The sequence below is a fragment of the Dermochelys coriacea genome, chromosome 25, assembly GCF_009764565.3.
Source record: "Dermochelys coriacea isolate rDerCor1 chromosome 25, rDerCor1.pri.v4, whole genome shotgun sequence".
NCBI classification, from domain to species: Eukaryota; Metazoa; Chordata; order Testudines; family Dermochelyidae; genus Dermochelys; species Dermochelys coriacea.
The window spans coordinates 139,193-166,311 of NC_050092.1; the positions used below are offsets into that span (position 1 = coordinate 139,193).

Consider the following 27,119-nt stretch of genomic DNA (forward strand, 5'->3'; position numbering starts at 1 on the left):
CAGCTCTCCTGGACTCCTTTCCCTCTCATGTTATTCTCCCAGGGGATCTTGACCATCAATTCCTTGAGGGAGTCAAAGTCTGCTTTTCTGAATTCCAGGGTCTGTATTCTGCTGCTCTCCTTTCTTCCTTGTGTCAGGATCCTGAACTCGACCATCTCATGGTCACTGCCTCCCAGATTTCCATCCACTTTTGCTTCCCCTACTAATTCTTCCCAGTTTGTGAGCAGCAAGTCAAGAAGAGCTCTGCCCCTAGTTGGTTCCTCCAACACTTGCACCAGGAAATTGTCCCCTACACTTTCCAAAAACTTCCTTGATTGTCTGTACACCACTGTGTTACTATCCCAGCAGATATCAGGGTAATTGAAGTCTCCCATGAGAACCAGGGCCTGCGATCTAGTACCTTCCACTAGTTGCCGGAAGAAAGCCTTGTCCACCTCATCCCCCTGGTCCGGTGGTCTATAGCAGACTCCCACCATGACAGCACCCTTGTTGCTCACACTTCTAAACTTAATCCAGAGACTCTCAGGTTTTTCTGCAATTTCATACCGGAGCTCTGAGCAGTCATACTGCTCTCTTATATACAGTGCAACTCTCCCACCTTTTCTGCCCTGCTTGTCCTTCCTGAACAGTTTATATCCATCCATGACAGTGCTCCAGTCATGTGAGTTATCCCACCAAGTCTCTGTTATTCCAATCACGTCATAATTACTTGACTGTAGCAGGACTTCCAGTTCTCCCTGCTTGTTTCCCAGACTTCTTGCATTTGTGTATAGGCACTTGAGATAACTCGCTGATTGTCCCTTTTTCTCAGTATGAGGCAGGAGCCCTCCCCTCTCGCCCTCTCCTGCTCGTGCTTCCTCTTGGTATCCTATGTCCCCACTTACCTCAGGGCTTTGGTCTCCTTCCCCTGGTGAACCTAATTTAAAGCCCTCCTCACTACGTTATCCAGCCTGCTTGTGAAGATGCTCTTCCCTCTCTTCATTAGGTGGAGCCCATCTCTGCCTATCACTCCTCCTTCTTGGAACACCATCCCATGGTCAAAGAATCCAAAGCCTTCTCTCCGACATCACCTGCATAGCCATTCGTTGACTTTCACAATTCGACGGTCTCTACCCAGGCCTTTTCTTTCCACGGGGAGGATGGACAAGAACACCACTTTCGCCTCAAACTCCTTTATCCTTCTTCCCAGAGCCACGTAGTCTGCAGTGATCTGTTCAAGGTCATTCTTGGCAGTATCATTGGTTCCCACGTGGAGAAGCAGGAAGGGGTAGTGATCCGAGGGCTTGATGAGTCTCGGCACTCTCTCTGTCACATCGTGAATCCTAGCTCCTGGCAGACTTCTCGGTTTTCCCAGTTGGGGCAGCAGATAGATGACTTAGTCTCCCTGAGGAAAGAGCCCCTGATCACCATCACCAGCCTCTTTCTCTTGGGAGTGGTGGTCGTGGAACCCCCATCTCTAGGACAGTGCATCTCATGCCTTCCAATCGGCAGAGTCTGCTTCTGTTCCCTTCCCTCAGATCTATCATCTGGTCCACTCTCTGCATTAGTACCTGTGGAGAGAACATGAAAACGGTTGCTTACCTGTGTCTGCGTTGCTGGTACATGGACGCTCCCCTTTCTTCTTTTGGAGGTCACATGCTGCCACATTTCTTCACTGTCCTCCTGTCCCCGCTGTGCAGCCTGCTCTGAATCTTCAGAACATTGTGTCCGTAGAAGCATATCCTGACGTCTGTTCAGGAAATCTTCAGTTTCTCTTATGCAACAGAGCGTCGATACTTGTTTCTCCAGAACTTGAATCTTCTCTTCCAATATGCAGACCAACTTGCACTTTGTACAGACAAAGTCGCTTCTGTCCTGTGAAAGAAAGACAAACCTGGCACATCCAATGCAGGTCACAACAGCTGAACACTCCCCATCCATATTACCTTCCTTCTACGAGCTTCCTCAGGAATTGTAGTAACTACTTAGAGAAGCCGGCAAGATGTAAGCCTCAGTGGGCTTTCCCCAGGCGAACTTCCAGGCAAATTCCCTCTGTTTGCCTCTCTGCTGTTTGCCGCTCAGCTGGTTCGCAGCTGACTGGCTTTTTATAACACTCAGGCCCACTCAAGGCTCACCTGGAACAAAGCACTCCCAATTCACACTTTTCAAACAACCAATCAAGCACACGGTCAAACTGTCAAACTGTCCCCGCAACAGACACTCAGCACCAACACACCTCCCTACTGCAGCCCTTAGCCTACCTCCTCTCAGACAGATCCCAGGCAAACTCCCTCTGTTAGCCTCTCTGCTATTCGCCGCTCAGCTGGTTCGCTGATCTTACCTCGCACCTCCATAGCTCTAGTCCATGTCCCTTTCTGATCCTATACACACGCATAGACTCTTATTGCTGCTTCTCACCATTCCCTCTGCAGGTTCTCTACCTCCTGCTGTCTCTAACCCTCACCAGTTTAGTCCTCCCTCCTCACCCTTCTCAAGCTGCTTCCTCCATCTCCTCCACTTTAGCATTAGCAGGGGCCACCGAGAGTACAAGAGAGACAGTTTCCCTACTCTCAGTTCTGGCACCAGCGTCAAGAAGAGCAACTACGGAGAAAGTCCTGCTTAGCTCTCCCGCCTGGGATGGAGCACGTCTGTGACTCTGTGGGATGGCACATTGACACATGCTCAGTCTGGTCAGCTCTAAGAGAATGCTCAGTCCAGACAGATTATTTGGAGAATTTAGCTGCCAATGTAACTAGTCTCAGCTGAGGATGTGCAACCTGAGATTTTTCACAGACTCTTTGCTTCGCCAAGTCTGGTATGATTTTTCATGGAGATAGCAAAAAGCACCTTCCTGACACCAGGATGACCCTTCACTGTCTAATTTCACAGAAGTGCTAGAGCATCGCAATAAAATGGTTATAAGAATATTTTTAAGATGTGAAAAACATCATATTTCCCCATCACCTCATTCTTGGAAATGGCTGGACTTTTTTAGCAGAAACTTTCCCAAAATATTCCGCCGGAAGCAGAAACTCGGCACGGGAAATTTCAGCTGGAACAGTTAACAATTGGCAAAGTTACAAGCAACTGAAAAAAAGTCTTAAAATGAAATGTGTCAGGCAACCTTAACTATAGGTGGTGCAATCAGCTCTGCCCATAATAAAACATGACCATGTATAATGGGAACAGGCCCAATTGTCACATTCTGGGGTGTAATTCAGACCAGTGATGGGTTGTCTCGCCACCTGCCCCACAATGCTTTGCTCTTGTAGCTCCCACCCTGGGCCTCTCACAAATAGCTACCAGCATTGTGATACAGCATGGCCAGAGGGCAGCAGGAGAGTGTTAGAAGGAAGCCTTATTCCCTGTAGAGGGAAGAAAGTTTGCTATAAATTAATTAAAGCACCTGAAGCCAAGTAAAGCACCTGAAGCCAGTCACATGATAAAAAAACCCTGCTTCAATCAGACAAGAGGAGGAGTTGAAGTGGATTGGTGTTGGAGCAGAGAGCAGTTTGGAGGGAAGCAGAGGAAAGTTTGGAGAAGTGCTGCAATGGGCTAAGACCAAGACCCTAGGTAAAGGGACACCTGGTTTGTGTAGAGGGAGGGCAGGAAGCCCCACAATCTGAAGGGCAGGAGAGGGAAGTAGCCCAGGGGAAAGAACTGCTAGTTCTAGTGGTTTAATGCTATCCGTAGGGCCCCTGGACTGGACCCGGAGTAGAGAGCGGGCCTGGGTCCCTCCCTCTCCACTCCCCTCCTCTAGGACACTAGGGGGCAGTTAATACCCCAGTTCAGGGGCAAGAAACGGTGCCTTAACCCCTGCCCCCAAGAAGAGAAAGCATGAGACCCATCATAGTAGTGCCAGCAATTTGCCACAGCATGCAGGTCACACTGAGTGTCTGTGTATAGCTGCAGCCCTGGTTCAGCAGCTCTGACCCCAGCATCCTGTCAGCAACACAACAGCCACACTCTGGCTTCCAGCAGCCTTGGTTACTATTTTCTGGGTGACCCCAACACAGTCCCAGTCCTAGATTTTCCCAAAACTTTGTGTTTGGTACTGTCCATCCTTCTGGACAGTACAGATATTAAGGTCTGTTGCCTCTGTAAGGGGTCAATATTCTACAGTTTGCTAATTTAACTGGAGTTACCAAACAGCTCAGTTTAAATACAGCACTGGATTGGTTTAGATTAAAAATAAAAGGTTTATTAACCAACAATGATAGGGTTTTAGATGAATTCAAGTATAAGAAAGGGTTACAAGCAAATAAAAGTGAAAACACATATCTGAAAGTCTAAAACTTCAACTTAATCTGGTTCAAGGCTTTGTTCAAGATGGTCTTTCTCACCCACAGTCTTCCAAGAAGATGGCAACTGACTCTTTCCTTGGTCAGGATCTCTCGCCAAGGCCCAAAGATGCTGGTTCCTTTGTCATCTTAGGTGAAAGAGAGAGAGAGAACTTGAGATTCTCTGCCCCTTTCTTTTATAGTCCAGTGAACTGTTGAGGTGGATTCTTCTCAAGATTTCCCCTCAAAGCAAAGTTTATTCAAACAATAAAGAAGGTGAGATGAAGTCTGGTGGAGAAGGAGGCTCCATGATCCTCCTTCCTACCTGTGTTTGTTGAAATGCAACTTTGCTTTGTCCCTGCTGCCTGGAGGAGCCTGTTTACTACTTATGTGAAATTGAGGTAAATGCACATTCCTTTATTTAGGATAGATCCCATTTAACAACCTTTGCCTAGGCTGGGCTGTGGGGTTTTGAACATGTGCTAATAACATCATACAGGAGGATTTTGTAACTTTACATATAATGTTGCTTCATATATTTCACCATGATATTATTGATGAGCATTTTATTAGTTTTCAAATGATACCTCACAAGGCATATTCTGTACAAAGATTAGTTCAACAGAGCGTCGGATACGAATACAGGATGCTTAGTGTCTCTCCAATTCATTAGGCAGCTGGCATTCTCATAGTTAAATTACACTTTGTTTCTTTACAGAAGCCCTGGTTTTGGGACCATAGAAAATGCTGGGTGGGGTATCCACAGCAGGTGAGTCACTCAGATGCAAAGATCCATATTGCAAGTCACCTCTCATCCCTGTCTCATGTGCAAACATCTGGTTACACTCCTTCACTTGCGCTATTAAGATTGGAAATGGGCCTGAACAAAAACCCCAGACCCACATAGAGCCAGAATCCAAACCCTGATCCCAAACCAATCTCCAGGTTATGCCAGACCATTTTCTTGTATGGGTAACTCCAACTGCTGAGATACAGTGTGAAGAGGATACCTACCGATGACTTTGGTGTGATTCCAGAGACATCAGTCACCCCTGGACAGGCTTGTTACCCCTTCCCTCCTGTAGTGCTGTGAATTATGATTATTTTAGAGTGGGGGAGAAGGAGCCAACAGTGATGAGTGGGCAATTGGAGAAGTAGAAGGAAAATGAGGAGAGTCCTTGGTCATGGCAGCCAAAGCATAGTGAAGAATCAAAGAGGATGAGGGAGTGCTCCCAGGTATCAAGGTTTGAAGATGGGCTTGAGGATGCGGAGGGCCCTTGGTCAGCAACAGGACATTGGAGACTCTGGTGGAAGAAGTTTTGGTGCATGTCTATAACAGGGTACATTCAGGTTGCTGTCTCATATCTGGCAGTGCTGAAGAATCACCTCCCCGGCAATGCGCTTCCTCATGAGGACTGGCGGCAGCAGGGTCTCACACCTATTGAGTATTCTCCTATAGCTTTACACTGTCCAGGCCCAGCCCTCATCAGCTAAAAGCTGCAATGGGGGTCAGACCACTGCCTGCCATGTCTCCTGTGGACCGAGCCCAGGAGAAGAGAAATGAACATTTACCAGCCAACGCACAAAATCCGTTCCCTGCTCTTTATCTGGGTACTGATGATAATGACAAAAATAAAAGATGTTTGCTTGTCAATCAAGCCCCCCACCACTTTCCAAAGTCAAGGGGCCAAGAGCAATGTGGGGAGGCTGTAGCTAGGCATCTCCTACTGTGTTTGAGAGCTGGTGATGACAATGCCTCTCTCCTTATCCCAGGATACACTCTGCCTCCTCTGGAGAAGACTAGTTGGCTGAATAGCAGTAACTGCCCCGCATGGTAAAGGCAGCAGGCTAGCATTCCAACAGCTCTCAGAGAGGGTGTGTGAGGAGCTGAGCTGAGGTCCATCAGATGTGAACAAACTAATTTTAATTTCCCAAGAATTCTTTCCGTAAAAAACTAGAGGAGCTGCCATATCCAAGGTTGATGAGAAATCCAGTGAGTCAGTGTAAAGCCTGAGCCGTCATGCTAGCTCCCCTCAGGAGAGCAGCTGTCAGTCAGTAGAGTCTGCATGGGGTTGCATGCTTGGCAGCAGCAGGTGACTACTAAGGGGATTTGTGGAGCTGCTACAGCAAATGAGTCATTGTGGCCCCTGCGAGCCTCCTTGACAACTGGAATTTTAGCCCACCAGAGTTTGAATTCTACCTCTCCCTTTAGCTCCTCCTGAACATTTCTCAGGGTATGCTGGGAAGGCGAGGTAAGTCTGAGCTTGGGAAGGATTTCCCATTGCAGTTCTCAGCGGGGAACTGTAAAATCCACGATCAGTTCACTGTCATCACCGGTTTCAAACCCAGCCCTTAGCAAGGCTTGCTCCTGCTTTCTCATCTGATAGAACATTACATAAGAACGGCCATACTGGGTCAGACCAATGGTCCATCTAGCCCAATATTCTGTCTTCCAACAGCGGCTGGTGCCAGGTGCTTCAGAGGGAGAACAGAACAGGGCAGTTTATCGAGTGATCCATTCCCTGTCATCCAGTCCCAGCTTCTGCGAGTCACAGGTTAGGGACACCCAGACTATGGAGCCACAGACCTATCCTCCATGAACTTATCTAGTTCTTTTTTGAACCTAGTTTATACTTTTGGCTTTCATAACATCCCATGGCAATGAGTTCCACAGGTTGTCTATGCATTGTATGTTTCCTTATGTTTGTTTTAAACCTGCTGCCTATTAATTTCATTGGATGACTCTGGTTCCTGTGCTATGTGAAGGTGAAACAACACTTCCCTATTCACTTTCTCCACGCCAGTCATGATTTTATAGCCCTCTATCATCTCCCCCCTTAGTTATCTCTTTTCCAAGCTGGACAGTCCCAGTCTTTTTACCCTCTCTTCCTGTGGAAACTGTTCCATCCCCTCATCATTTCTGTTGCCCTTCTCTGCATTTTTTCCAATTCTCATGTATCTTTTTTTCAGATGGGGCTACCAGATCTGCACCCTGCATTCTAGTTGTGGGTGTGCCATGGATTTATATAGAGGCAATATATTTTCTGTCTTATTTCTATCCCTTTCCTAATGGTTCCTAACATTGTTAGCTTTTTTCACCTGCTGCTGCACACTAACAAGATGTTTTCAGAGCATTATCCATGGTGACTCCAAGATCTCTTTCTTGAGTGGTAACAGCTAATTTAGCTCCCATCATTTTCTATGTATAGTTGGGATTAGATTTTCCAATATGCATTACTTTGCATTTATCAACATTGATTTTATCTGCCATTTTGTTACCCAGTCACCCAGTTTTGTGAGATCTCTTTGTAACTCTTGTGGCAAATGGCTGATGCTACTGTGATGGGTCCTGTGCTTTTTCTTGGTGTGGTGGGTCAGGGTGCCACCCCTTGCCTCTATTCTTGGGCATTGTGGGATCTGCTAGTGCCCCACTGGAAGAGAGAGAGGAGCGGGGAAGGGACCCAGATCCGCTCTCCTACTTCGGGTCCCAGCCCCTTCAGCTTTGTGGGCTGCTTACCCTCTCTCCCCTTGGGTAGTTTCCCTCAGTCCTCTGTGCCAAGGGAGTCCCTCTGCTCTGCTTGGGCAGGGTTTCCCTTCCCCTGGTCCTCTGGCTAACAGCAATACTCCTCCAAACTCTAGCCAGCTTTCATTTCCTCTCTCTCTATCTGACTGAAGCAGGGGGGATTTATTAGGTCTTGGGCAGGGCCTTAATTGGCTCCAGGTGCTCCAATTACCCAGTAGTAACCTTTCCCTAGTCCACAGGGAATAAGGCCTTGATCATCCTAGGGTTTATATACCTCCCATCTACGACTCTTCTGCTGCTCTCTGGCCCTGTTGTATCACACTCTTCACAGTCAACTTTGGACGTAACTATCTTGAGTAGTTTTGTATCATCTACAAACTTTGCTACCTCACTGTTTACCCCTTTTTCCAGATAACATATGAATATGTTGAACATCACTGGTCTAAGTACAGAACCCTGGGGGACACCACTATTTACCTCTCTCCATTGTGAAAACTGACCATTTATTCCTACCCTTTGTTTCCTGTATTTTAAGCAATTACTGATCCATGAGAGGACCTTTTCTTGTATCACATGACTGCTTACTTTGCTTAAGAGCCTTTGGGGTGACACCTTGTCAAAGGTTTTCTGAAAACCCAGATACACTATATCCACTGGCTCACCCTTGTCCACATGCTTGTTGACACTCTCAGAGGATTCTAGCAGATTGGTGAGGCATGATTTTCCTTTAAAAAAGCCATATTGACTTTCCCCCAACATATTGTGTTCATCTACATGTCTGATAATTCAGTTCTTTACTATAGTTTCAACCAATTTTCCTGATACTAAAGTTCAATTTATCAGCCTGTAATTTCCAGGATTACCTCTAGAGACTTTTTAAAGTAAGCAATCATGGGATAAGAGGAAAGGTCCTCTCATGGATCAGTAACTGGTTAAAAGATAGGAAACAAAGGGTAGGAATAAATGGTCAGTTTTCACAATGGAGAGAGGTAAATAGTAGTGTCCCCCAGGTTCTGTACTTGGACCAGTGATGTTCAACATATTCATAATCTGGAAAAAGGGGTAAATAGCAAGGTAGCAAAGTTTGTAGATGATACAAAACTACTCAAGATTGTTAAGTCCAAAGTGGACTGTGAAGAGTTAAAAATGTGATCTCACAAAACTGGGTGAATGGGCAACAAAATGGCAGATGAAGTTCAGTGTTAATAAGTGCAAAGTAATGCACATTAGAAAACATAATCCCAAGTACACATACAAAATGATGGGGTCTAAATTAGCTGTTACCACTCAAGAAAGAGATCTTGGAGTCACCATGGATAGTTCTCTGAAGACATTCACCTTAATGTGCAATGGCAGTCAAAAAAGCTAAAAGAGTGTTATTATCCATTAGGAAAGGGATAGATAATAAAACAGTAAATATCATACTGCCAATATATTAATCCATGGTACTCCCATGCCTTGAATGCTGCATGCAATTCTGGTTGCCCCATCTCAAAAAGGGTATATTTGAAATCGAAAAGGACCAGAGAAGGGCAAGAAAAATGATTAGGGGATGGAACAGCTTCCATGTGAGGAGAGATCAGAAAGATCTGGACTGTTCAGCTTGGAAAAGAGATGATTAAGGGGTGGGGCAGATAAGACAGAAATCTACAAAATAGTGACTGGCATGGAGAAAGTGAATAGGGAAGTGTTATTTACCTTTTTAACATAACACAAGAACCAAGGGTCACCCAATGAAATTAATAGGCAGCAGGTTTAAAACAAACAAAAGGAAGTACTTCTTCATACAACTGACAGTCAACTTGTATAATTCTTCATCAAGGGATGTTGTGAGGGCCAAAACTATAAATGGATAAAGTCCATCAATGGCTAATAGTCTAGATGGTCAGGGATGCAGCCCCATTCTCTGGGTGTCCCTAAGCCTCTGACTGCCAGAAACTGGGACTCGATGACAGGACAGATCACTTGAAAATTGTCCAGTTCTGTTTTCTTGGTACTAGAATTTGTTGGTTCATAAATCAAACCCACTGCTGAATGAAGAAAAGATTAAGAGGCGACTGGATCACAGTCCGTAGGTCCCAACACAGGCAGAAAATGTCTGATAGAATCATAGAATATCAGGGTTGGAAGGGACCTCAGGAGGTCATCTAGTCCAACCCCCTGCTCAAAGCAGGACCAATCCCCAACTAAATCATCCCAGCCAGGGCTTTGTCAAGCCTGACCTTAAAAACTTCTAAGGAAGGAGATTCCACCACCTCCCTAGCTAACGCATTCCAGTGTTTCACCACCTTCCTAGTGAAAAAATTTTTCCTAATATCCAACCTAAACTTCCCCCACTGCAACTTGAGACCATTACTCCTTGTTCTGTCATCTGCTACCACTGAGAACAGTCTAGATCCATCCTCTTTGGAACCCCCTTTCAGGTAGTTGAAAGCAGCTATCAAATCCTCCCTCGTTCTTCTCTTCCGCAGACTAAACAATCCCAGTTCCCTCAGCCTCTCCTCATAAGTCATGTGTTCCAGTCCCCTAATCATTTTTGTTGCCCTCCACTGGACATTTTCCAATTTTTTCACATTCTTCTTGTAATGTGGGGCCCAAAACTGGACACAGTACTCCAGATGAGGCCTCACCAATGTTGAATAGAGGGGAACGATCACTTCCCTCGATTTGCTGGCAATGCCCCTACTTCTCCATCCCAAAATGCCATTGGCCTTCTTGGCAACAATGGCACACTGTTGACTCATATCCAGCTTCTCATCCACTGTAATCCCTAGGTCCTTTTCTGCAGAACTGCTGCCTAGCCATTCGGTCCCTAGCCTGTAGCGGTGTATGGGATTCTTCCGTCCTAAGTGCAGAACTCTGCACTTGTCCTTGTTGAACCTCATCAGATTTCTTTTGGCCCAATCTTCTAATTTGTATAGGGCCCTCTGTATCCTATCCCTACCCTTCAGCGTATCTACCTCTCCTCCCAGGTTAGTGTCATCTGCAAAATTGCGAGGGTGCAATCCACGCCATCCTCCAGATCATTAATGACGATATTGAACAAAACTGGCCCGAGGACCGACCCTTGGAGCACTCCACTTGATACCAGCTGCCAACTAGACATGGAGCCATTGATCACTACCCGTTGAGCCCGACAATCTAGCCAACTTTCTATCCACCTTATGGTCCATTCATCCAGCCCATACTTCCTTAACTTGCTGGCAAGAATACTGTGGGAGACTGTGTCAAAAGCTTTGCTAAAGTCAAGGAATAACACATCCACTGCTTTCCCCTCATCCACAGAGCCAGTTATCTCATCATAGAAGGCAATTCGATTAGTCAGGCATGACTTGCCCTTGGTGAATCCATGCTGACTCTTCCTGATCACTTTCCTTTCCTCTAGTGCTTCAGAATTGATTCCTTGAGGACCTGCTCCATGATTTTTCCAGGGACTGAGGTGAGGCTGACTTGCCTGAAGTTCCCCGGATCCTCCTTCTTCCCTTTTTTAAAGATTGGCACTACATTAGCCTTTTTCCAGTCATCCAGAACTTCCCCCGATCGCCAGAAGTTTTCAAATGGTCAATGGCTCTGCAATCACATCCACAAACTCCTTTAGCACTCTCAGATGCAGCGCATCCGGCCCCATGGACTTGTGCTCATCCAGCTTTTCTAAATAGTCCCGAACCACTTCTTTCTTCACAGAGGGCTGGTCACCTTCTCCCCATGCTGTGCTGCCCAGTGCAGTAGTCTGGGAGCTGACCTCGTTCGTGAAGACAGAGGCAAAAAAAACATAGAGTACATTAGCTTTTTCCACATCCTCTGTTGCTAGGTTGCCTCCCTCATTCAGTAAGGGGCCCACACTTTCCTTAACTTTCTTCTTGTTGCTAACATACCTGAAGAAACCCTTCTTATTACTCTTAACATCTCTTGCTAGCTGCAACTCCAAGTGTGATTTGGCCTTCCTGATTTTACTCCTGCATGCCAAGCAATATTTTTATACTCTTCCCTGGTCATTTGTCCAATCTTCCACTTCTTGTAAGCTTCTTTTTTGTGTTTAAGATCAGCAAGAATTTCACTGTTAAGCCAAGCTGGTCGCCTGCCATATTTTCTATTCTTTCTACACATCAGGATGGTTTGTCCCTGTAACCTCAATACAGATTCTTTAAAGTACAGCCAGCTCTCCTGGACTCCTTTCCCCCGCATGTTATTCTCCCAGGGGATCCTGCACATCAGTTCCCTGAGGGAGTCTGAGTCTGCTTTTCTGAAGTCCAGGGTCTGTATTCTGCTGCTCTCTCTTCTTCCTTGTGTCAGGATCCTGAACTTGATCATCTCATGGTCACTGCCTCCCAGGTTCCCATCCACTTTTGCTTCCCCTACTAATTCTTCCCGGTTTGTGAGCAGCAGGTCAAGAAAAGCTCTGCCCTTACTTGGTTCCTCCAGCACGTGCACCAGGAAATTGTCCCCTACACTTTTCAAAAACTTCCTGGATTGTCTGTACACCACTGTATTGCTCTCCCAGCAGATGTCACGGTGATTGAAGTCTCCCATGAGAACCAGGGCCTGCGATCTAGTAACTTCCATTAATTGCCGGAAGAAAGCCTTGTCCACCTCATCCCCCTGGTCCGGTGGTCTATAGCAGACTCCCACCATGACATCACCCTTGTTGCTCACATTTCTAAACTTAATCCAGAGACTTTCAGGTTTTTCTGCGTTTCATACTGGAGCTCTGAGCAGTCATACTGCTCTCTTATATACAATGCAATTCCCCCACCTTTTCTTCCCTGCCTGTCCTTCCTGAACAGTTTATATCCATCCATGACAGTACTCCAGTCATGTGAGTTATCCCACCAAGTCTCTGTTATTCCAATCACGTCATAATTACTTGACTGTAGCAGGACTTCCAGTTCTCCCTGCTTGTTTCCCAGACTTCTTGCATTTGTGTATAGGCACTTGAGATAACTCGCTGATTGTCCCTTTTTCTCAGTATGAGGCAGGAGCCCTCCCCTCTCGCCCTCTCCTGCTTGTGCTTCCTCCTGGTATCCCACATCCCTACTTACCTCAGGGCTTTGGTCTCCTTCTCTTGGTGAACCTAATTTAAAGCCCTCCTCACTACGTTATCCAGCCTGCTTGTGAAGATGCTCTTCCCTCTCTTTGTTAGGTGGAGCTCGTCTCTGCCTATCACTCCTCCTTCTTGGAACACCATCCCATGGTCAAAGAATCCAAAGCCTTCTCTCTGACACCATCTGCATAGCCAAATCGTCTACGATTTGACAGTCTCTACCCAGGCCTTTTCCTTCCACGGGGAGGATGGACAAGAACACCACTTCTGCCTCAAACTCCTTTATCCTTCTTCCCAGAGCCACATAGTCTGCAGTGATCTGCTCAAGGTCATTCTTGGCAGTATCATTGGTGCCCACGTGGAGAAGCAGGAAGGGGTAGCGATCCGAGGGCTTGATGAGTCTCGGCAGTCTCTCCATCACATCGTGAATCCTAGCTCCTGGCAAGCAGCAGACTTCTCGGTTTTCCCGGTCAGGGCAGCAGATAGATGACTCAGTCCCCCTGAGGAGAGAGTCCCCGACCACCACCATCCACCTCCTTCCCTTGGGAGTGGTGGTAATGGAACCCCCATCCCTAGGACAGGGCATCTCATGCCTTCCAATCAGCAGAGTCTCCTTCTGTTCCCTTCCCTCAGATCTATCATCTGGTCCACTCTCTGCATTAGTACCTGGGGAGAGAACATGAAAACGGTTGCTTACCTGTATCTGCGTTGCTGGTACATGGATGCTCCCCTTTCTTCTTCTGGAGGTCACATGCTGCCAAATTTCTTCACCGTCCTTCTGTCCCCGCTGCGTAGCCTGCTCTGAATCTTCAGAATGTTGTGTCCGTAGAAGCATATCCTGATGTCTGTCCAAAAAATCCTCAATTTCTCTTATGCAAAGCAGGGTCGATACTTATTTCTCCAGACCTTGAACCTTCTCTTCCAATATGGAGACCAGCTTGCACTTTGTATAAACAAAGTCGCTTCTGTCCTGTGGAAGAAAGACAAACCTGGCACATCCAGTGCAGGTCACATCAGCTGAACGCTCCCCATCCATATTACCTTCCTTCTACGAGCTTCCTCAGGAGTTGTAGTAACTACTTAGAGAAGACAGCAAGATGTAAGCCTCAGTGGGCTGTCCCCGGGCAAACTCGCAGGTAAACTCCCTCTGTTAGCCTCTCTGCTGTTTGCCACTCAACTGGTTCGCAGCTGACTGGCTTTTTATAACAGTCAGGCCCACTCAAGGTTCACCTGGAATAAAGCACTCCCAATTCACACTTTTCAAACAATCAATCAAGCACACAGTTAAACTGTCAAACTGTCCCCGCAACAGACACTTAGATACTCACCAACACAGCCCTCCTACTGCAGCCCTTAGCCTACCTCCTCTCAGACAGATCCCAGGCAAACTCCCTCTGTTAGCCTCTCTGCTGTTTGTCGCTCAGCTGGTTCGCAGGTCTGTCTCTTCTAGCAGACACATGCAGGACAATATCCTGCAGGTCCACAATGAAATCAGGAAAGTTCAAAACAGAAATAAGTTGCCCATGTTTAATAGTGTGAGTAAAGGTTTTTAAGGCCCAGCTTGACAAAGCCCTGGCTGGGATGATATAGTTGGTGTTGGTCCTGCTTTGAGCAGGGGGTTGGACTAGATGACCTCCTGAGGTCTCTTCCAACCCTAATCTTCTATGATTCTTTGATAATTAACCATTGCAACAGATGAGCAAGGGATTTGCAAATCCTCCTTTACTTAGAGTCTTCTAATCAAGACTGGGCATCTCTTGTCAAAAGATCTGCTTTAGCAGAACCTGTGGGCACATCCTTTTGCCTGTGTAATGCAGGAGGTCACAATGGAGGTTCAGAATGGTCCCTTCTGGCCTTAAAATCTCTTAAACCTTGGGATAAAGGATGTTTGAATAAATGAAGTGAAAACATACTATCAAGCCTACATTTAGGGAAAACAGAAGCAAAGGTGTACATCCAATAATCCACGGATGAGTTGGTTGCAGTGACTCTGAAATCATAATAATTTCTAAGATGGTAAATTCTAGTGTAAGAAAGCCCTGTGGTGCCTACAGAAGACACAATTGCTAATTAAAACGTGTGTGCCCTACAGAGCTGGGCTGAACACTGTCTTTTCTGCTACGAAACCACAGGTGAGCAAACAGATTTTTGACAGCTGGTAAAAGTAATAGAAGGTTACTTGACCACATCATGGAACATCCTCTAGAGGGCAACATTACATGCTTAAAATCAGCACTTCCCACTGGATCCAAGGGGCAATATCCCTCCATCCCACAGCATTCATGTAAGGTCTTTCCCCTGAAATGCAGAGACCTGATCACTACCCAAAACTGTTTGTTTTGTTGGTTGTTTTTTCCCCTTGCCCCCATTCCTTGGTGCTTGTGTGTGGGGTATAACACAGCCTCTCCCTCTTGGTGTTGCAGCCCTTACTGCTCTCGGTGTTCTGGTACTACATGCTGGAGCTCTCCTTCTACTCCTCGCTGGTCTGCACGCTGCCCTTTGATGTGAAAAGGAAGGTAAGTGGCAGCGCCATGGGGATGGGGGCACAAACTGAGCTGGGGCATCTGGAAGGAGGTCAGTTTGGTGAATGTGCCATGCTGCAATCTACCAAATTCAATTTGCCAATTGTACAAGTGTTACAGCCAATGTTAGAATGGAATCTAACAGGATGGCCCCTTTCTACTGAGTCCAGGGTGGGATCATTAGCTTACTAATTTAATGCTAGTTTCTTTTCATGTCAGCTTTTAATTGGAACAGTATTTCTGAAATCAGGACACTTGGTTATTCTTAACCAATCAACAATCACCCAGTCTTACATCAATATACTGTCAACAGTTGACCCGTCAAGCGTAGATACAATCAATGTTCTAGGTATGTACTGAATACAGTTTTGCAAGTAATTGTCAAAGTGTGGTGTGGGGCTTACACCAAAGAACAGTCAAATCACCAAGATTTCTTGCTACATTTACTTATGATCATCAGTTCTTTAGTACCGAACACATTTATCAACTTTCAGTATTTCTCCAAGGACCAAGGATGGACTTGTCTTTAAGGCACTTTCGGGAGTGTGGTCCCTGCTATTTCAGTGGTTTAGTTTGCAATGGACAACCTTAGAACATCAAAAGCAGTTGCTTAAAGTTATGGTTCAAATCTCTCTTAGGCCAATTTGCTTTTACTTATAAAGGAGGGCAGGTATATAGCATTAGTTACAATCTAAAATATGGTTAGAGATCTCACGAGAGCATGCAGACTCAGCAAGATAACTGACCTTCATTTATTTATATTAAAGAATAGAAGGAAAAATACAATTTTTGAAATGAAATCTCACCACTTTTTATCTCAAAACTAGATACTCTCATAAAGAACCAATCTTTCACACAAACTTCCTCTTGGCTGGACTTTACAAAAACTAGGTAAGCCATCTACAACACAAAATTTGCTTTTCTACAAAAGAAAAAGGACACTAAACTATTTAAACTACTACATGCCACAAGGGGTCACAACAGTGGTTCCCTTAACCCACCCAGCAATATTGTTAATCTATCCAACTATACTCTTAGCAAAGCAGAAGAATCTGTCCTATCTCGGGGCCTCTCCTTTTGCCTCTCCCCCCCTACGAATATGATACAGTTCTGCAGTGACCTAGAATCCTATTTTTGACGTCTCCGACTCAAGGAATATTTCCAACACACCTCTGACCTACATATTAATCCGCAGAGACCTTCCTACCAACACTACAAAAAGAAGGATTCTGGGTGGACTCATCCTGAAGGTCGAAACAACAGACTGGACTTCTACATAGAGTGCTTCCGCCGACGTGCACGGGCTGAAATTGTGGAAAAGCAGCATCTCTTGCCCCATAACCTCAGCCGTGCAGAACACAATGCCATCCACAGCCTCAGAAACAACTCGGACATCATAATCAAAAAAACTGACAAAGGAGGTGCTGTCGTCATCATGAATAGGTCGGAGTATGAACAAGAGGCTACTAGGCAGCTCTCCAACACCACTTTCTACAAGCCATTACCCTCTGATCCCACTGAGAGTTACCAAAAGAAACTACAGCATTTGCTCAAGAAACTCCCTGAAAAAGCACAAGAACAAATCCGCACAGACACACCCCTAGAACCCCGACCTGGGGTATTCTATCTGATACCCAAGATCCATAAATCTGGAAATCCTGGACGCCCCATCATCTCAGGCATTGGCACCCTGACAGCAGGATTGTCTGGCTATGTAGACTCCCTCCTCAGGCCCTACGTTACCAGCACTCCCAGCTATCTTCGAGACACCACTGACTTCCTGAGGAAACTACAGTCCATCGGTGATCTTCCTGAAAACACCATCCTAGCCACTATGGATGTAGAAGCCTCTACACCAACATTCCACACAAAGATGGACTACAAGCCATCAGGAACAGTATCCCCGATAATGTCACAGCAAACCTGGTGGCTGAACTTCGTGACTTTTTTTCACCCATAACTATTTCACATTTGGGGACAATGTATACCTTCAAATCAGCGACACTGCGATGGGTACTTGCATGGCCCCACAGTATGCTGACATTTTTATGGCTGACTTAGAACCACGCTTCCTCAGCTCTCGTCCCCTAATGCCCCTACTCTACTTGTGCTACATTGATGACATCTTCATCATCTGGACCTATGGAAAAGAAGCCCTTGAAGAATTCCACCACAATTTCAACAATTTCCATCCCACCATCAACCTCAGCCTGGACCAGTCCACACAAGAGATACACTTACTGGACACTATGGTGCTAATAAGCGATGGTCACATAAACACCACCCTATATCGGAAACCTACTGACCGCTATTCCTACCTACATGCCTCTAGCTTTCATCCAGATCACACCACATGATCCATTGTCTACAGCCAAGCTCTATGATATAACCGCATTTGCTCCAACCTCTCAGACAGAGACAAACACCTACAAGATCTCTATCATGCATTCTTACAAATACAATACCCACCTGCTGAAGTGAAGAAACAGATTGACAGAGCCAGAAGAGTCCCCAGAAGTCACCTACTACAGGACAGGCCCAACAAAGAAAATAACAGAAAACCACTAGCCATCACCTTCAGCCCCCAACTAAAACCTCTCCAACGCATCATCACGGATCTACAACCTATCCTGAAGGACGACCCATCACTCTCACAGATCTTGGGAGACAGGCCAGTCCTGGCTTACAGCAGTCCCCCAGCCTGAAGCAAATACTCACCAGCAACCACACACCACACAACAGAACCACTAACCCAGGAACCTATCCTTGCAACAAAGCCCGTTGGCAACTCTGTCCACCTATCTATTCAGGGGACACCATCATAGGGCCTAATCACATCAGCCACGCTATCAGAGGCTCGTTCACCTGCGCATCTACCAATGTGATAGATGCCATCCTGTGCCAGCAATGCCCCTCTGCCATGTACATTGGTCAAACTGGACAGTCTCTATGTAAAAGAATCAATGGACACAAAATCAGATGTCAAGAATTATAACATTCAAAAACCAGTCAGAGAACACTTCAATCTCTCCAGTCACTCGATTACAGACCTGAGAGTGGCTATCCTTCAACAAAAAAACTTCAAAAACAGACTCCAATGAAACACTGCTGAATTGGAATTAATTTGCAAATTGGATACAATTAACTTAGGTTTGAATAGAGACTGGGAGTGGATGGGTAATGACACAAAGTAAAACTATTTCCCCATGTTATTTCTCCCCCCACCCCACCCCCCACTGTTCCTCAGACATTCTTGTTAACTTCTGGAAATGGCCCACCTTGATTATCACCATAAAAGATTTTCCTCCTTCCCCCCAACTTCCTGCTGGTAATAGCTCATCTTAAGTGATCACTCTCCTTACAGTTTTCAGAGTAGCAGCCGTGTTAGTCTGTATTCGCAAAAAGAAAAGGAGTACTTGTGGCACCTTAGAGACTAACAAATTTGTTTTTTATGTTTGATTCATTCAAGGATTGTATTTCAATATTAGCCCACATTATTTATTGGAATTTCCCCTTTTTTAGACAGTTTCTTATAGTAATGCAAAGTTATACTGTGGTTTATATCTTTTAACACGCCTCTTCCATATGCCATATAAATCGTATTGCTTCTAGAGTGCCACAATTATTTATAATGAAAACCAACAAAATCTCTTATAATCTTCCAAACTTGATGGACATGCTTCACACATTCTTTGATTTTGGGTTATTTAGGGTTTGCAACAGAACAAGAGACATTATCCACATATAGAGAGATGTAAATCTGACTCCCAGGCCAAGCAAATATGCATCATTAATTTGGGATGAAAGACATGTTGATGGGGCAAAACAGATTATCCATGGTATATTTGATTTACAAAGCAAACAAATGTATAGTTTCATCTGAGGTGAAAACATGTGATTTGAGTTTCTTGGGGTAACTGGCAGTTTGCCCCACTTGTTAACTTTCAGTCTCACAACTAGTTATTTCTAGTTTGGTTAACTCCCAACTTCCAAATCCAACTCTTGACCAACTCCGAGTGTGCAGTGAGCCACTTTGCACAGGAAAGCTAGGCGATACCCTTGCATGGTAACTTTTTGGAGGCCTTTTAGCTAAATTGGGAGGTAGAAGGAGGCTTAATCTATATGTAAATTATGGGAGATTTGTGCCTCTGTGGTTAACAATCTTCCCGTTTAGCTATTTTAGTTTCTATTCCTGGGGTGTGGAACTCCTAACCTCTTACACTCCTAGTCTAACAAAGGCTATGTCTACATTACAGCCCTTAGAGTGGCACAACCGTAAGGTCTCCCGGGTAGCCACTGTGTGCTGACCGGAAAGAGCTCTACCATCAGCATCACCGCAACGAGCAACGGTAGCTCTGTCGGCAGGAGAGTGTTTCCCACCAACATAGCACTGTCCACACCGGCACATCTGTCGGTGAAACTTATGTCAGTCAGGGTGTTTTTTTCATGCCCCTGACCAACAAAAGTTTTACCAACAAAAGTGATAGTGTAGGCATAGCCAAAGTGTCTCACATGACGTTAATCATTTTCTTATTGTCTTTGCTTGCTGGGTGGATCCTATTTTGTGATAACAGAAATGGATATTTTCTAATTTTCGAGGGCCAGGAGACATTGTTATTAATCATTCAAGACATATCATTTGTCTCTACCTCTTACACTTCACACTGAAGAGAATATTCAGACTGTGTGTGCTGGCCTGGTCCTTGGTTCTGCAGGTTTCACTCCTCACTGGTTAGACTGGATTCCTCTTCACAACAACAGGGCTTCCCTCCCCTCTGGGAAGGTGGAGAACTACACGGCCAAACTTCCAAAGGTGCCAGCTTCTTTAGGGTGTCCAGCCTTCGGCATTGTGAGCTGGGATCCCCCAAAGTGTGAATGTTTTTGTAAATTCTGCCCTTGATCTGCCATGCCACACTAGTGCTGGAGATGGGAATAGAAACAGCTGACCGCCATGCAGGCTGATCGTGTCCATGTGACCAGGGCTCCAGGAGACATGGGGCTCTATGTGGTTGCATAGGCTTAAGGCTGCCATATAAGGCTTCATGTTCAGAGGGGAGGGTGGGTGCATGCGTAGATAAGGGTGGGGTGTGCATTGCAGGCATTAGGTGAGTTGCAGGTATAGGTGAGGTGAGGGTGTAGACTTGCACATGGGCACAGAGCAGAGGTGGGAGCTAGTGTTGCTCTACGGCAGAGGGGAGGTTTCTCTTTGCCTCCTCCACTGTAGGGCATAGGTCTGCGTTGTGAGTTGGGTGCATGTGTGCTTTCTCCATGTACTGTCCCAGCCCTGCACAGATAGGTGGTTCAGCAGAAATCAGTAATACTACCCAGAAAGACCACAAGCTCAGTTCAGTAGCAAAGGCACTTGGCCAGGTTTATTGTCGATGAAGCATGGTCCTAGCGCCCCATAGGAGACACAGGCACACTAACAATGTATGCTCAGGACAATGGACCAGCTCAGTCAGCTGCAGGACTTTCTACTGCCCCCTCAGCTGGACAAATGTGCCCCTCCTATGACTTCTCTTTTACACATTGTTACAAACAAGTTACCTATCTAGGGTGACCAATTAGCAAGTGTGAAAAATTGGGACTGGGTGGTTGGTAATAGGCGCCTATATAAGAAAAAAACCCAAATATCAGGACTGTCCCTATAAAATCGGAACATCTGGTCATCCTATACGTATCACACTCCTGACATGGTTAGTTACCAGCCCTACACCTGGTTCCTGCTGGCTCGAACAAAACATCCCCATTGATTATTCTGTCCTCCTGTCCTTACCTTACTCAGGGTCAGGGTGTTCTCATACCGTCTCCCAAGAATGTGTTAACATGTCTATCTGGTACCTAGTACTTAGGAGTTCCTGTGTCCTACCCACGCTCACCGTACCTCTGACAAGTGTATGTGCCAGACAGTGAAACTGTGAGCAAGCATCTGCCGTATGCCAGGGCCTGACTTTGGCTCCTAGCATGGCCTGACTTTGCTGATTGTGGTTCAGGCCTCAGGTCTGGCCCGAGACCCCGTGCTCCAGGCCCTCTCGCTCTACTACAGTTTGTAGGAGTTCTGTGTGTGTGAGTTTGCCCAGATCAGACCGAGTTTGCCACCATTGACTCTTTCTTCCCATTTTTCTGGTTGTGGGTCATCCAAGAGTCATGAGTGCCTCATCCCTTTCACAGCCACCAGGGAGTAGACAAAGTTCTCTTGGCTGCTCAGAGCTCTAGAATGTGGCCAGGTTAGAGAGCTGCTGTGGGAGGGCAGTCTGGGAGCTGCTTTGTGCCTCGTAGCAGGAAGAGCTTTTATTTCTGGTCGGGAGGAGAATGTGCTCTGCCAGGAGAGAGGGTGGGTCTTGTGTTTTAATCTCTGCTGTACATGCTCATCCCTTTTCTCATCAGGACCTTAGTCAGCAGATTGTCCACCATGTGGCTACCATCTTCCTGATCTGTTTCTCCTACTGTGCCAATTACCTCCGCATTGGGACATTGGTGATGGTGATCCATGATGCTTCAGACTGTATCCTAGAGGTGAGCACCACATCTATGGGCGGGGGAGGGGGGGGGGAAATCGCTGTGCAGCCCACGAGAATCTGCGTTTGGTTTTCCAATAAATCCTGGGCCAGTCCAGTGAGTCAATGCAGAAGCTTACAGTTGTGGAGACTTGTGCTGGAGCCTGGCTAAATCCACTTGTGAAATGAGCTACATGGTCTCAGACTTGTCTCTAGTGGACATTTCTCCATACTCCAGTTCTGCACTCTTGGCAGTGTCTGCCTGCAGGAAAAGCGGGGTCATGGCAAGTCAGCACTGAACGGGAGGAGCTGGGTGGGCTCTGGCCTGGCTCACCCCACGCTGATGCAGTCAAGTTGAAGAGCGCTGGCTGAGCTAGTGCAGGCCCAGGATTGGAAAAGCAGGGTGCTGCAGCTCAGGAGGATGGGCCACTGGCAGAGAACTCTGGAGACCAAACACACCCAGCCTCATGCCTCACCCCTGTCTGGGCTGGGAGATCAGCCTTCACAGCCCTGTCCATCCTAGACTCCCTGCTGAGGGGGCCAGCAATGGGACTGCCCCTGCCCCTCTCCCCATGTCTTCCCGCCATGCAGTCACTGCTGGGGCACTCTCCCAGGCTGCTCTCTTTTACTTTTCTTTTCTTTTCAGCCAACCAAGATATTCAATTATATGAAGTGGAGACGAATTTGTGACGGGCTCTTCATAATCTTCTCAGCTGTTTTCCTCATCACCCGCCTGCTCATTTTCCCCTACAAGTGAGTCTGCGCTAGAGTATGGTTCTTCGAAAGGGCTTCCTAGGGAATCACTTCAGAGTCAGGAGCAGCCGGCCTGGCCCCAAATCCCAGCTACAGCCTCTGCTCCCTCCATCTCCAAGCACCTGCCCCTCCATAGCAGGGCTGCAGCATATGCATATGTGACCAGCCTTGCTCAAGGGATGAGCTGGGCACATGTGGCCTTGGAGGCCAGAAGACTAGAGTGATTCCCTGGCACAGGGTGTTTCCATGAGTTACCATCTCACACAGGCCTCTGGCAGGTCATTCCCCACCCACACTGGGCTGCTTGCCTGCCACAGGTCTCCTCGTGGTCATTGCCTCAGCTCTATAATCTCCCTACCCCAGCATATGAGCGCATCCGTCTGAGACAAATAGTGCTGCCACCTTCCAAGTCTCTCCCAGACACACCCCTGTGCCTGAGTCTATAGAAAAGCCTGACACATGACACAGAAGTGTGAACCCTCCTGCCCCCATTCATCGGACTGGAGAATCAACTTTGGTGTCATCATTGACTGTTCAGGCATTGAGGGGTTCGGGGGGGAAGCAGGTGTGAATGAAGTCTGTGGGGCTGGGAACTGGGAGATGTTGCAGCAAAGGACACACAGAGGGAGGAGCAGAGGAGGCTCCCAGGACCCAGGAAGAGGAGGAGAGAGGGAAAAGAGTATGAGGAAAGAAGGGGCAGGAACCACAGTGGCCTGAAGAGGAGCATATCCCCCCTGGAGGGCATTTCCCCATGGAGTGACGAATGTGACAGTAAGACAACGGGCCAATAATAACTAAACATGTAGTTACTGCAGAAAGGCCAGATTCTTCCCTTAGTCTCTGTGCAGCCCCCTACAGGGAGCACTGTTTGCGTTGCAAGGGGTCTGTAGTTCTGCATGTATCCCTGGCCCCCGACCATTATTAAACTTGGAATCCAGCCACTCCCCCAGGTGCGGTGAAACCCAGTGCTGGGGTATGGTTGTACTTTACTTTTCATACAGATACAGGAAAATCAGTCCAGAAAAACACACCATAGACAAAAAGCTAACTTACAACCTAGGTCAGTTTTTAAAATAACCCTCTGGCTGTTCTCAACCCCGCTGGGGAGCTCTGAGCCCATCAGACGGACACACAAAAACAATGTGTTTGTAGCTCACTCAGAGCCAGAAGTGTGATTAGGCTCCAGTTAGTTTTGAGCTGGGACCTGGTGGCACTTAAGGAGCCCTAGAAATAACTGGGGAGCTGTGACCCAACACAGCCTGCATGGGTTTGGGCTGGCAGGCTGAGCATGGAGGATCTCAGGCCCTAGGAGAAGGGCTAAGGATAAGAGTGAAGGTAGAAACAATGCAGCAGGGTCAGATAGCAGCCAGTTACTGTTCCCATGTGGACAGATCAGTCCTAATCCCTTCTCTCACCATCTGTCACATTTCTCCTTTCCAGAGAAGCCAGATGCAGCTTTCAGCAGCTGCCAGCCAGAGCCGGGGGCAGCTGCTCACTCAGCTGCACAGCAAAAGACTGAAAGGGGAGAAGCAGCTCTGGGCAGGGGGAGTGAGGGTTGTCTGTAGATCAAGGAGTGCAAGCCAGTCAGCCAGCCCCTGCAGTTTGGTCTTGGAAAAAATAAAGGGAGGATGAGGCTGTGACAAAACCAGGTGTGACTGGAAAGAGTGTCGGACCTGGATTTTAGAAGGTGGGAGGTCTAGGGAATGTGCGAATTAGGGAGCAGGAGATCCTATGTCTGGCCCAGAGAAACTTGAGAGAAAAGCCCCAAACCCCACAGTCCACCTGGCCAATTGTACAATGCTATATGTGGGGATGGAGCGGAGCACAGGGGCATTCCAAGGACTACATTTGTTCTGTGATCCCCTTATGCCCTGAGGCCTTCTCCCCCATAGCCCTACCCTGCCTGCACATGCTTTTATCGCTCACCAGATTGTCAGCCCTTTAAAGCTCTAGCCGCAGTATTTGAGTCTCCTGTGGCTTGGAGTCCTGCAGGCTGTGACCACGCCTGGTGTGAGCGACTATTTCCTTTCATTCGTTCTGGACATACCGGCCATTCCCCAAATTCGGTTACAATCTGCTCGTAGACGGGGAAGCCACATTTTCAGACATGGCCTCTTGCTTTGGATGCCCACTTGAAATGCACCAGCGACCTGATGTTCAGAGGTGCTGAGCACCCACAACTCCACCTGCAGTCAAAGTACTGGTCACCTCAGGCTGCTCTAAACCCCATTAGCTGTAATGGCCCAGAGCGCAGCTGCACTCTGATCACACCCCAGTGTGACCCCTGCACTGGGAGCTGCAAGGGAGAAGTGGCATAAGAACCAGCTGAGCTGGCTCGCCACCACCTGGGGATCTTCCCCACCCAACTAGCTGCTCTGTGACACCAGATGGGTGCAAAGCAGTGGGGGTGAGAGGAGGGCCAGAGGAGCTGGCCCAAAAACGCAGTCTGCCACCATGACCAGAGGCAGCTGCCTTGTAACCGTGCTGAGCACAGGCCGGAGCTTTGGCAGACAGCCCAGTACGGACAGCACCTGAGTGAGATGTAGAGCCAGTGGTGAGAGATGCAGGGCTAAGGCCTGGTGCATACCTGAGAGAGGAGGAGCTCCTGCCACCTTCGCTCAGCAAAGGAGAGCTAAGTACAGCTCATCCCTGGCTGGGGGCTGGCTCCCAAGTGTTCTGGGTAGGGACTGATGTGCACCCATGGCTAGAGCTGAACCTTGCTGAATCCTGCTAAGATCTCGCCTGTTGCTCATGGGGACTCTCTCTTTGGCAGGGTGCTCTACAACACATACTACTACTCCATGGAGCTCTACCAGCCCTTCTTCGGGTACTATTTCATGAATGCTCTCCTGATGATTCTGCAGCTGCTGCACATCTTCTGGTCCTGCCTAATTATTCATATGGTCTACAGATTCATCCTGTGTGGCACGGTATGAATCCGCTAACAGTCTCCTGTACCCTCCCTCTAGGCTCCTGGGATTCTCAATTGTCCATGGTGGATTCTGCATCCTATTAGAATCCAGGGGCTTATATTCCTCGCAGTGCAGAGTGGGGGCCAGGCTCATTGGCAGTGTTGGCCCTAAAGGTGAAACTTCCATGGAAGTTAATAATGGGCCCAAACCTGACATCTTTGTTCAGGGGGGATCCATGCTGGAGTCAAAGGAAGTTTTGCCTGAGTAAAACTTGCATAAAGACGGAGTCAGGACCTCCAAATTGGGGGCAATGTGATCTGCATTTGTCACAGGATCACAGAAATTGGAGAAGGGGAACTCTGTCATGTCACTAATGATCCCCTGCAGCATCTTCCCCAGAGCTCTTCCAGTGCCATCTTTTCCCATTTGTTATTGATACACCTTGTGACTCTAATCTACAGCATGTTCTGTCACACTGAATTGCTGCACAGAAGGAAATGCTCTCCCAAAGGCGAAGGCACAGTCTTAGCAATCTTAGATTGCCAGAAACCAGGCTGTAGGAAGGGGCAGTGGGGCCCAGTAGAAATAGCAGGAAGGGCCAGCATAGTGACAGATGGGAGCTGCTCTCACAGCTAAACTCTCTTTTATTGGTCTCTGATTCTGACACTATCCTACAAGAACCGAGAATAAGCAGTCACCATGCCCTGTTCCAGTCCAAATACCTGGCCTTTCCTAAGAGCAACACAGAGCAACCCCAACTAACTAAATGAAAAATAACACTCATTAATTACCCATAGTTTCCCCTGGGGTGGAAAAGAACTGAATTTGACAGACAGGAAGGTGCTCATTTACCACGGTGATGGGCACAGTGTAAAAAGATGAACAGAATAGAAGAAAGCCTTATTAGATGAGGAATGGGCCATGAGGAAAACTACACTCAGTTATATCCAGAATTAATTCATGTTCTATCTAAAAATACTTCACCTTGTGGTATGTGCAAAAATATATTTCAGAGACTTTCAAATTCAGCAGAGCTCAGCAGGGAATAATAGTGCAGCATCCACAGCCAGGTGTGTAAACTTTGCTTTTAACGATAAAGACTCTGAGTGGCCCAAGTAGCATTAGGAAGGATGTGGCATGATCTCCCTTACTTAGAGAAGATCAGCCAGAGAATTCACACAGTTCAGTCCAAGACTCCGGCTCCTTTAGTGGATCTAGTTTCCTGCTCCTTTTTCCCTCCTTTTCTCCTTCTTCTTTTTATTCTCCCACAAAAGTTCAAAGAAAATTTTTCTCCAGTAAAGCAACGGGAAAGTGCAGGGCACGTCAAAGAGCAGTGCCCAGTCCTGCAGCACAGCTCAGGGCTCACCCATTCTAACTAGCCCCAGAAACAAACCCCAGGATTGGGCAGGGCATCAGGCACAGCACCAGCAACTAAGGGGAGATCTGCAAAGTCACCTCTGAGACTTAGGAGCACAAGTCCTTACAAGTGACTGTCAAAGGGAGTTGGGCACCTTCCAAGCTTCCCAGCAGCCCCCAGGACTCAGGCAGAGCTTAGCAAAGCTGGAAGCCTCCCCTTCCACTCAGCAGAGCTGTCTGAAGCTGGCATCCCCAC

At 47.1% G+C, this 27,119-nt stretch overlaps 1 protein-coding gene across 1 annotated transcript in view; it reads left to right on the forward strand.

Moving 5' to 3' along the window:
- The window catches only part of LOC119848287 (ceramide synthase 2-like), a 115,118-nt gene that overhangs the window by 66,978 nt on the left and 21,021 nt on the right, over window positions 1-27,119 (forward strand). The window contains exons 6-10 of the mRNA XM_038383905.1: window positions 4,978-5,028; window positions 15,247-15,339; window positions 21,733-21,861; window positions 22,489-22,595; window positions 25,369-25,525. Coding sequence (XP_038239833.1) covers window positions 4,978-5,028; window positions 15,247-15,339; window positions 21,733-21,861; window positions 22,489-22,595; window positions 25,369-25,525 — 537 coding nt within the window. The remainder of the gene's footprint in view (window positions 1-4,977; window positions 5,029-15,246; window positions 15,340-21,732; window positions 21,862-22,488; window positions 22,596-25,368; window positions 25,526-27,119) is intronic.